At 37.9% G+C, this 12,440-nt stretch overlaps 1 protein-coding gene across 2 annotated transcripts in view; it reads left to right on the forward strand.

Annotated features, from left to right (window-relative positions):
* The window catches only part of LOC114652606 (phosphofurin acidic cluster sorting protein 1-like), a 142,511-nt gene that overhangs the window by 76,196 nt on the left and 53,875 nt on the right, over window positions 1-12,440 (forward strand). For both annotated transcript variants that reach the window (XM_028802970.2, XM_028802975.2), the window contains exons 8-9: window positions 7,547-7,606; window positions 8,937-9,097. In XM_028802970.2, the coding sequence (XP_028658803.1) occupies window positions 7,547-7,606; window positions 8,937-9,097 (221 nt within the window). The remainder of the gene's footprint in view (window positions 1-7,546; window positions 7,607-8,936; window positions 9,098-12,440) is intronic.

A 12,440-nucleotide genomic window follows, 5' to 3' on the forward strand; every position in this document is an offset into this window, starting at 1 on the left:
TGACGTTCACTTTAGAATATATGGCTTTGGGTGTGACTTCTTATGGATGTGGGTGGGCGGGGGGGGGGGGGGGGGGGGTTTGAGGATTGTTGTTGCGCGAGCGTCTTCTTTCTTTTTGTGTTCCTGTGTCTTGTTGAATCCCCCTCTTTGTGTGTGTCCCGTCCCTCGCTTGTAGGGTCTGTGGGGTGGTTTTGTGTTCTTTTTTTTGTGTTCCATGGGCTTGTTGAATCCCCCTCTTGGTGTGTGTCCCGTCCGGTGCCTGTAGGGGGGGGGGGGTGCCTTGCTGTTGTGTGCGAGCCTCTTTTTTTTTTTTTTTTTTCCGGGTCTAGTTTCGTGTGCAATGTGTTTCGTGCTTTTCCTGCGTTTGACTTTGCGCCTCATTTCTCCTTTTTGTATGTGCTCACTCCTTTTTTCTGTGGTCTTGTCCGCCACTCGCGGCCCCTCATCCGCCTTTGTCGCCCTCTTTTCTCTGCCTTTCTCCGACTCTCGCGGACTCTTTTTGCGCCTGCGCCTCTCGCGGCCCCTCATCCGCCTCTCTCGCCCTCTTTTGTCCGCCTTTCTCGGCTCCTCAGCCGACTCTCGCGGACTCTTTTTGCGCCTGCGCAGTACGTCTTTTTGCAGCTACGGCCCATGGCCGGATGTGCCTGCGTCCATCATCCGGTTTAGCATTCTCGGTTAGTAATATGGATAGTTTGCAAGGCAAAGTCATTTTTGTGTTTACAGTAATCCCTCCTCCATCGCGGGGGTTGCGTTCCAGAGCCACCCGCGAAATAGGAAAATCCGCGAAGTAGAAACCATATGTTTATATGGTTATTTTTAGAATGTCATGCTTGGGTCACAGATTTGCGCAGAAACACAGGAGGTGGTAGAGAGACAGGAACGTTATTCAAACACTGCAAACAAACATTTGTCTCTTTTTCAAAAGTTTAAACTGTGCTCCATGACAAGACAGAGATGACAGTTCTGTCTCACAATTAAAAGAATGCAAACATATCTTCCTTTTCAAAGGAGTGCAAAGCAAGCAGTCAAAAAAAAAATCAATACGGCTTTTTGGCTTTTAAGTATGCGAAGCACCGCCGGTACAAAGCTGTTGAAGGCGGCAGCTCACACCCCCTCTGTCAGGAGCAGGAAGAGAGAGAGAGAGAGAGAGAGAGAGATAGAGAGAGAGACAGATAAAAAAAATCAATACGTGCCCTTTGAGCTTTTAAGTATGCGAAGCTCCGTGCAGCATGTCCTTTCAGGAAGCAGCTGCACACAGCCCCCCTGCTCACACCCCCCTACGTCAGCGCAAGAGAGAGAGAGAGAGAGAAAGTAAGCTGGGTAGCTTCTCAGCCATCTGCCAATAGCGTTCCTTGTATGAAATCAACTGGGCAAACCAACTGAGGAAGCATGTACCAGAAATTAAAAGACCTATTGTCCGCAGAAACCCGCGAAGCAGCGAAAAATCCGCGATATATATTTAAATATGCTTACATATAAAATCCGCGATGGAGTGAAGCCGCGAAAGGCGAAGCGCGATATAGCGAGGGATCACTGTATTTCTTTTTATCTGTCTACTGTTGGAAAGGAGCCATATTTAAATTATACATTTATTACATGGGTTTTGTGACTGTGTGGGATTTGTACATTTTCTCCATCTGTCCCTTATATTGTTATATTGTCCAGCTGCTATACTAATTTGGCTCTGAATGGGTAAGCGTGTGTATATACTGTATGTATGTGAGTCTTGTCCAGGCCTGCTTCTCGCCTTGTACCTGAAACTGCTTGGATAGGCTTAGCTCTCCACGATCCTGAATCTTATAAAATATGTTTGGAAATGTATATACATACTGCATTAAGATGTAATTGGCTTGCGCCTAATGCATAGTAGTATTGTGAGTATTTATTTTTAAAAAAACAAAAAAACTTCTGGATTTTTAATATGGTTTTAGTAAAAGTAGAACTATGTTGGTAAATATGGATCCTAGCAGTGGTGATTGTGCTCCGCAGGGTAACAGAGTCCTGCTTTTTTGCTTAATGTTGCTTTTGCTTCTTTCAATCTTGTACTGGATTTAAGTAAGTTGAAAAAGGTGGATATGGAAAGAACCTTGTTGAAATATTGTCATCATTTGTAATTATTACAGATCATCGGTTAAGTACACAAAAAAGAGAGTTGCATTTTTTTTGACAATGTCAACAGGATTTTAGTTTAAGTAATGTGTGTAAAAAGAATACAGAATTTGTTTCTCTATATAGCAGGTCTTTTTTTTTTTTTTTTGGTTTGATGAAGATTACCACTGCCTTAATCTATAATTGATACAAATCTGTCTGAAAGAGATGCATATTTTTGTATAGAGTTGTTAAAGTGTAGGACATTAGCAGAGCATGTGTCCTGATATGTGCACTTGATGACATCACTCACAAGTTGGATCTTGTCCTAGGAACATTTTTATACAATTTTAGAACCTATTCTTGTTAACAATTAACACATTTTAACTGAACTGTAGCATGACTGGCAAATACCGAACATGTGATATGTCTTCTTAGAAACACATCAGGGCATTAACAATTCCATCCAGGCTACATGTATACTGTAGCTGTTTCTTCTAAAAAGGTGGTAGTTTTAACTGTTCTAACAGTTCATAGATGTAGAGAGTTGGGTCCTATGGCACCTCCAAAGCTTGTGATTGGTTATGATATAAAGATTATTCTAAAATTATATTAAAAGTATTTTAAAACTAGAGCCAATTAACATTTTCTGAAATGGTGAAGCTGGTGGCCAAGAGTTATCTTGTCAAAAATGCAATCAAAAATTGCTACTGGCTATACATATGTTATATATTTTTAAAATACACTGCTCAAAAAAATAAAGAGAACACTTAATCGTCACAGTCTAACACCAAGTCAGTTAAGCTTCAGGGATACCAGTTAGGAAGCATTGGGTAATTGTGAATCGGCTTCACCTGCTTTAGTGCAAATGAAAGTGACAACCGGTGTACTGGAGTGGCAACAGCAAGACATCCACCAAAAAGGGAATGGTTTTGCAGGTGGCAGCCACAAATAATTGCTCTCTCTCCTTATCCTTCCTGATTCTTCTCTAGTTTTGCATTTTGCTAGTGTCCTTGTCACTGCTGGCAGCACAGGTAGTCCAGCACCTCCAGGATGGCACATCGATATATACCATTGCAAGAAGGTTTGCTGTGTCTATCAGCACAGTGTCAAGAACATGGAGGAGATACTAGGAGACGGGCTGTTACACGAGGAGAGCTGACAGGTCCATAGAAGGGCATTTGCCCAGCAGCAGGACCGATGTCTGCTGCTTTGTGTGAGGAGGGACAGGAGGAGCACTGCCAGAGACTTACAAAATGACCTCCAGCTAGCTACTGGTATACATGTTTCTGACCAAACTGTCAGAAAAAGACTCCATGAGGGCCGCATGACGACCTGATGTCCTCTAGTGGGACCTTTTCTCACAGTCTATCAGCCACTGTGCTGCTCAATTGGCATTTGACAGAGAAAGCACAATTGACAGCTCCTCCATTAGTTCTCCTAACAGATGACAGTAGGTTTGCACTGAGCACGTGTGACAGACGTGAAAGAGTCTGCAGATGACAGCAGTATCTGTAGCTATTTCTGCCTGAAAGTTGTATTAAACATGTTCAGATAATGGATGGATAATAAAAGTTTTGAAACATTCAAAAATTAGTAATACCCAGGTTTATAAGAAAGAAAGTGCCACTGATATTTTATATTCTTGATTCTGGCAGCATCACTGCAAGCACCAAAAACATATTAATAATGATGTATGGTATTATTGAGTATTCATAAATAACATTGTTTAGTGGTCCACCTTCATAGTAATGTCTAATAACATTGTCAGTGTTTCTTCTGCAGTTTGTTTTTTTATAGTCATTCTCTGTCTGATAGTGTGAACCAAGTCAGCATGTGAACCTTGTACTTTTCTGCCTTTGATTTGATAACTTAATTTTCTGCAAACAGAACAGCTGAGGTGCAATGCCATGTGAATTAGGCATTGGCCTTAACTGTTTGGCAAAAAATAAGGCAGTGCATTTCAAATATGCAATTAATGTAGTTGATTTTTCCATTTTGTGTGTGGAAGTCAAAATCAAACCTCAATCGATTATCAGACTGTTCATAAATTCAAATCCATCACTATTGTTGACACTAGGTAAGAAGGACCAGTATCTCTGACGTATGTTTTAAATTTTTTTTAAATCAATAAAACAATTAAGAGCGATAAAAATATACTGTAATTAATAAAAGGTAAAAATAAAAAAAAGAAAAATGTTTTAGGTTACTTAGCTATTTTTTATCATTAGCATGTCAGACATGGAGGCATCTTCCTAGTAAGGAAGACTAGAGTTTCAAGGTAATGTAGTTATTTAAGGTAAAAAAGACAAAGTTTCAAGAAAAGGTAGTTACTGTATACTCCCTATTCATGGTGCCAGAGAGTGGCAGTGTGTTGTGTTTTGATTAGCTCATTCAAGTCAGTGTGACAATAATGATCCTGTAAAACTATAAACTAAGTATACTGTACACAAAGTTAATTTGCTCTTTACTTTGTTAAATGTGGAGATGCACAAGGTCTTGCCTAAGTTGCAGAAAGAAGACTAAATTCAAACATTGATATCAGCTTTCATTTGTACTTACATAAGTCTCAGAAGAGATCTTGTTGGAGGCAAATGTATTGAAAGCCTTTGTAAAACTGTTCTGTAGAGTGTGCTTTTTCATCTGTGCACAAGAAAGCAAATGGGAGTAAACACCCCATCTAGCAAAATATTAATTAGATACCTGTGAGTATTCTGCAGGCACCTATTTGTTTCATATCTGAACAGTGTTAGTCATGCTTGTTTCACTGAATTGTTAAATGTCCGGACATAACAAATAATTGTGTAATAGTCCGAACCCTGGGTGTGGTTGTTATGGTAACAGCACACTTCATAGATGCCTTCTGTCAAGTACAGTGTTGACAATAGTATGTGGTAAGTCTCACATCTCAGTCTTGCTGTTTGCATGCAGGCTGATGTTGATTTAACATGGCAGCTTTTTGGCTGATAATCAATTCCAGTTACTTATGATAGCATTGCTTTCTTGCTGGACTCCACTGATCATCTGTTTTTTTATGTGTTTTGGTAACACTGATAAGCCTATTTAGAAATTTACAGCTATAGTATGTTTCTTGTTTTGTGTTGATCATTACCTCTGCTTTTTGTGGTTTTGCTTGATTTTGTCCCAGACTCTGTTGTAGCCTAAATCATTAAAATCAGTTACAAAAATGAAAGTACTGTAATTCTGCTATGTGACAGTTCCTGATCTTAAAGGTTTTACATTTTAAAGTAAATGGAATATTTTTTCCAACTGTCTTACAGTATAAAATAGACATTTTAGGAAATGACTAATAGTTTTAGAAGACATGATGTAGCAATAATTGTGTAAAGCCATCTCTGACATGCATTATCAACAGTCTTCTTCATCTTCAAGTTTAATGTCTTGTGTACACAGTACAAAAATATTTACACGTTTGTCTCCTTCAGACAATAGTGGTGGTAATACAGCATCAACAACAGCAAAACAAGTAAAAACATGTCACATGGTGTAGCCTTCATTTGTGCTCAGGGACTTAATTAACTTTTTTGTAAGTTGGAGTATTTTTGGGTTTTGCATATTTACATCATCAAAGACTGATTGATCACGGTTGTGTGTTTTAAATATTTTTTGTAACATTCCAACTCAAGTGTTATAAAAATTGTATCAGTTGATGCACCATTGTTGGTTATTGGTCACTGTGGGTGGTCTATAACTAATTGTAGTGCTTATTACTACGGTAAGGTATAATCTATGTTGAAGTCTGCCTATGTATTGAAGCAGCTGACTTGACATCATGTTCCTGGCTATACATTTGACTATGCAGGTGTTTCAGTAACTCTTGTTTGGAAGACTAGTTTTTGTTGAGTGACTTAATCAGTAATTGAGGTTATCTGTGTTGTTCTTCAGTTTTAAATAAATTATGGTATGTTGTGAAATGATGTACACAGTGGCCTGAGATATGCCTTGTCATGATGCCCTCAGTTCTTTCCTTTCTGGTAATTAATACAAAAACAGCTACATCCTTTCACACCATGATTTGTTCTTAACAATTCCCAGAGCTTTTTGCTTTTAATAGACAGAAAAAGTGGTTCTTTCCCTTGAAAATAAGCGATTTTGAAATTTGGCCAGTGTTTTATTTTTTATATATAAATAGGATTTGTTGAAATTCCAAAAATATGTACAGTATTCTCTAATACATAAATCCCAACACAAATTGAACTCTTCTGACAATTTTCTTTGAAGAATAAGAGTATTAAAACTGTATGAAATCGGTCTTCGGGAAGCTGTGTTGTTTGGCAGACAGGCAAGCATGACAACACCAATAGGTGCTTTCATATTTACCAGAAAGAAGGAGAGAGAATAGTGATGTTGCAGCATTGCTGGGGTTTTTAATAACACTATTTGCCTTTCTAAGTCAGTGTGTGTTTATGTAGTAAGCCATTGTATCTTTTAAAGCAATGAAATCTGTCTCCCCCCCCCCCACCCCACATAAATTGTACTTACATTTATTGAGTGCCATGCTTTATAATTCCATACTACTAGAAAAGAATACAAAACGTAAAGCCAAAAAGAAGCCATTTTTTAGTTAACGTCAATTTAAGTTCTAAAAAATTTTAGATTTTTTTTTTGTTTTTAAGAAATCTTAATTTAATATTTGTGGTTTTTATCACTTGTGTATGTTTGTGCATTTGTTGGAACATGATATACAAGTTGGATTTTTCTGAATTGATGTATTGTGATGTTCACCAGGTTATTGTTTTTATGTTTGATATGATAATATGGTATCCTCAGCTGTCAGTTTTAAAAGGTTGTGGCTCATACTGCATTTAATACTTTAATTTTACTAGCCCTTGTCTTAATTTTGAAATCGTAGGACTAAAGTAGAGGTAAAATCAGACATGATATCTTGCAAGAATATATCAAGATGAAATAATGTAGCTTAAACAATGATGCTTGACATGAGATCATCAGATTAAGAAAACACCTAAACTGAGAAGAAGTTTATGGTAGCAAAGTGAAGATGATGTTGCTTACCTGTTCAATCGTATGCATTGTTCCAATTTCTTGGATATAATTGGCTCAGATATAATATCAGTGTAAGCTATTAAGCTATTAAACATGAAAAGCAGCAACATTCTTTCTGTATCTGGGAAGTAAAAATAATATTTATATATATAATAATGTTCCAGTAAGTAGTAAGATTTTGTATGAGTTTATTCTGCAATTTTTTTTCTGTTCATATTAGTTAAAGAGGTGCAAGCTGTAATTTCAGTAAGAAACAACTGTTCACTGAAATTAAGATGTGATTAGCATACTGAATAGGAAAATTTAATGTGTCATTTCAGTTTTGTATATAATACATACTTAAGTACTAAATAAGTTTGTGAAAGCTGAAAAACTGCGGTGATAGACTTAACTATATTATTTCTTTTTTCCATGTTACCAATGTGTGCCTTAGCAGCCGAACATAAAGCAGAAGTTTGTGGCCCTACTTAAAAGATTTAAAGTCTCAGAAGAGGTAAGTTTAGTTATACCTCGCATCACAATACAATCCAAGTTCAGTTTTATTATCATGTGTTCACAGTACAGCGAGATTTTCTTAGGTTCTTAATCAGTTCAAGTATTTGTATTGTACATTTAGCTGTAAAACGTTACAAATTTTATCAATCTGGATAGACTTCTCACCATAATTTTACTGTTTTAATTCAGCTGCTTGTTTCAAGCCTAATTTAATGTGCTCTGCTCTCTTTAGTTTACTGCGGGTTTTTAATATATACAGTAATCCCTCCTCCATCGCGGGGGTTGCGTTCCAGAGCCACCCGCAAAATAAGAAAATCCGCGAAGTAGAAACCATATGTTTATATGGTTATTTTTATATTGTCATGCTTGGGTCACAGATTTGCGCAGAAACACAGGAGGTTGTAGAGAGACAGGAACGTTATTCAAACACTGCAAACAAACATTTGTCTCTTTTTCAAAAGTTTAAACTGTGCTCCATGACAAGACAGAGATGACAGTTCCATCTCACAATTAAAAGAATGCAAACATATCTTCCTCTTCAAAGGAGTGTGTGTCAGGAGCACAGAATGTCACATAGATAGAGAAAACAATCTCTAGCAAACAAATCAATAGGGCTGTTTGGCTTTTAAGTATGCGAAGCACCGCGGCACAAAGCTGTTGAAGGCGGCAGCTCACACCCCCTCCGTCAGGAGCAGGGAGAGAGAGAGAGAGAGAGAGAGACAGAGTTTGTTTTTCAGTCAAAAATCAATACGTGCCCTTCGAGCTTTTAAGTATGCGAAGCACCGTGCAGCATGTCGTTTCAGGAAGCAGCTGCACAAAAGATAGCAACGTGAAGATAATCTTTCAGCATTTTTAGACGAGCGTCCGTATCGTCTAGGTGTGCGAACAGCCCCCCTGCTCAATCCCCCTACGTCAGGATCAGAGAAAGTCAGCGCAAGAGAGACAGAGAAAAGTAAGTTGGGTAGCTTCTCAGCCATCTGCCAATAGCGTCCCTTGTATGAAATCAACTGGGCAAACCAACTGAGGAAGCATGTACCAGAAATTAAAAGACCCATTGTCTGCAGAAATCCGCGAACCAGCAAAAAATCCGCGATATATATTTAAATATGCTTACATATAAAATCTGCGATGGAGTGAAGCCGCGAAAGGCGAAGCGCGATATAGCGAGGGATCACTGTATACATGCATACTATTATGTACTTTTAATGTGTTTTCTGGTTATTCTTACTGTGCACTACACTACAATTACAGTTCTCACTTTAAAAAGACTGATCAAAAAAAAAAAAAACAAAATTAGCAGACATTTTTATTTCATGTCTTGTTTCCAGGTTGGTTTTGGCTTGGAGCATGTGTCACCAGAGCAGATTCAAGAGGTTGAGGAAGACCTTGATGAGTTATATGACAGTTTAGAAATGTACAACCCCAGTGATAGTGGTCCAGAGATGGAAGAAACAGAAAGTCTGCTCAGCACACCCAAACCAAAACTGAAGTAGGTTCTTCTATTATATAATTCTACTGCAACTTTGCCTGGAGTAATAGCTGCATAAGATACTCACTTTTTTCATTTCAAACAAGTATCTCATAGTGTCTGAATTATTTGTATTTTAGGGCACCTATGCTTAACACTAGAATTACCAGAGTCTACGAAAAAACTCGTAGATCCGGCCCACCTTAAAACCATTCTCACCTCTTCGCCAGCGTCTTTTGTCTTCTAAATGTGCTGAATAAGACGAGCAGCAAGTAGCTGGCTATTCCATCCCCCATCATTGCAGAACGTTCACTAAGTTTTCCCAGCTCATGCCTTGTTTGATTATCTGGGAGTGACTGAACTGCTGGAGTTTTAGAGTGGAAAGAATATATCGCTATTTGGAACACACACATTTCATGTGTGTTCCGTTTCTACAGTAATCTGTGTAAACACATTTTTAAAACAGAAACTTTTACATATTTTAGTAGTAAATGACAAAATGTAGGCGTAAACTATATAATGTATGAAGCCTGAAATCCAAAGATCAAGTAAACACTTTCACAAAAGGTTCAAAGAGACAACAGCTTCAGTGGCATAGCAGTAAGATTTGCTGACTTGTAATCAAGGGTCCCCGGTTCGATCCCCACTCACTTTTATATTTGTCATTTTCAGTAGTGAGCTGCTCTTTTTGTTAATGTTATACAGTACACACATACATTTGGTTTGCGTCTGTAACACACGGTGTGCATTTATAGGACTTGTAAAAGTTAACGTTTTTTTTTTAACTTTTATTCTCTCTAAATCACGATCACGATACATACTACCGCCCCCCCACCCAGGGATCTGATGCTGTTATTTTTTATTTGAAATGGAATAACTGGAGATGTGAGTGGTGTTTTGAGGAAATGGAACTGGACATTCTCTCATCTGGAGGGATTAAAGCTGACACACAAACGCTGGTGAAGCTGCCTTCTTCGTATCTCACCGTCACTTGATTTTTTTTTTTTAATTTAGTTTTATTGAGTGTTCTGCTCATGCTGAATTAGTGTGCACCTTATGGTGTATGATGTCCAAAAAAAAAAAAAAAACACAGACGTAGGCGTATATGATATTTGGAATTATTCGTTTTATGACCTGTATAGTACATTTCGGAAAACTTTGTGTGGCACAGATGCAACATTATTCATATTCATTTGCATAACATCTTGCGGTTTATAATCAGTGACTGTGTGGTTTTTTCCCCCGATCTTGCCAGTCTCCACATGTTGCTGTATACTGTTTCTTTTGTACTCCAGGACATGCAGAGGATAGAACAGTACAGAGCAGTAACTTCAGAGCTATATGCAATCATCAGATTCAAATGTTAACTGTTCACACACACGCAAAGATCGTCTTTCCTACATTTACAACGTGTGTACCTGCTACAATGTACATGCTTCTCTCTATGCTGTGGTTTATTACACACCTGAAAGAAAGAGACAATATGTATGAAAACATCATCACACTAATGCAATATTATTTGAAAATGAACAGCGTCAGATCGTGTGTGGATTTATGCTGGCGCTATTACTGAAAGAAAAAAAAGATCAACATGTGCGTTGATCCTGCAGCATTGAATAAGCTCAAGCTTTCCTACATTTACAACGTGTGTACCTGCTACAATGTACATGCTTCTCTCTATGCTGTGGTTTCTATTACGCACATGAAAGAAAGAGACAATATATTGTATATGAAAACATCATCGCACTAATGCAATATTATTTGAAAACGAACAGCGCCAGATCGTGTGTGGATTTATGCTGGTGCTATTACTGAAAGAAAAAAAAGGATCAACTCTAAAACTCCACTCCCAGATAATCAATCAAGGCATGAGCTGGGAGAAGTTCGTGCATGTTCTAAGTCGGTGTGAGAATGGAATAGACGGCAGCTTGCTGCTTGTCTTTATCGGCACATTTAGAAGACAAAAGACGCTGGCGGAGAGGTGTGAACGGATTTAAGAAGTGATTTAAGGTTGGCCGGATCTACGAGTTTTTTTGTAGACTCTGGTAATTCTAGTGTTAAAGACTAACTCTGTTGTTATTGTAGTGTGTTTTTTTTTTTTTTTTTAAGTACTTCTCTTAAAGCATACTTCCATCAGAATATAACCTTTATTGTGACAACCAGGGTTGACTGTAGCTGCTGTTATGACGCTGAACCCCAGACCATTGATAGGCACGACAGGAACAAACCAGTTGTAAGGCAGTATACAAGCGTGAGTCTTACTTTGCAAAAGCAGTAACAATGTTTATTCAACTAAAGAGAATACAAAGTGCAGTCCAAAAATCTGCAAAACAATGCATCACAAAAGTCGTTACATGAGTATTTCACTAACTAAACTATAAAATCGTGCCATCAAAGCCAGAAAGGTAAAATTACAAGTAAACATTCCTTCTTCCACTCTCATCGTCCTTGTCAAGATCCATAGACTTATTCTGGATGTCGCCTGCTGTATCCTCATTGATCTGTCCTCTTCTCTATAAAGTGCCCAGCAGTGTGGATGCTGCCTTACTTGTCCACCTCAGTTTAACACTCAGCAATTGCTACCACCATGTTGTTGTTTTTGTTCTCTGCTTTCCATTTTCCAACTTACCCCTCAGCACCCCGGTAACATTTTATATTCTTCTTGTACTTGACTGGGGCGATCTGAATCTCGCACAGCTGCCACTCAGCACTTATCAATTAACAACTTCACATGAACATGTCCCCTCACCCACCTGAACAGCCATGTGTTGGGCTGCCACAAACAATGATTTAATAATTAAAAACAATTTAAAACCCCTTTACCTCACAACATTTGTTTAAATTTGAAGATGCTTAAGATTTACAGCAAAAAATGTTTTTCACAAGTTATTCCTTGCCAAGGCATATGCTAAATCTGTTTACATGTCTATTTTGAGCATCTGAGTGTATAAATATATATTAACCTGCATGTTTAGTGGGTGTAGAATGTGTTCACTCACCAGACGTTTAGCACATTTTGCTGCATTGAATAAAAGTTACAACAGATTCAGATAGATTTTTTGTATGATTATGCAGGAATCACTTTTGCTCTAAAAGAAAATAAAATAAAAATATATAACTGACTTATCTAGCTTTGAAAAATATTCATCACTATCAGTCCTTAGGTATTTAACTTTACAGCCTCAAGTGTTTTGTGATATACTGTAACTAGTTTTCACATTTCGCAGGTGTAATATTTGCCCAGTTTTCCTTGCAGTCTTTTTAAGTGTAATGTGGTGGACAGCAATCTTCAATTTCTCCCATATAATTTTGTTTGGGGTTTAAGTAAAAACTTTGATGGAGCCATCCAAAGTGATTCACCTTC

The sequence above is a fragment of the Erpetoichthys calabaricus genome, chromosome 1, assembly GCF_900747795.2.
Source record: "Erpetoichthys calabaricus chromosome 1, fErpCal1.3, whole genome shotgun sequence".
In the NCBI taxonomy this organism is placed as follows: Eukaryota; Metazoa; Chordata; class Cladistia; order Polypteriformes; family Polypteridae; genus Erpetoichthys; species Erpetoichthys calabaricus.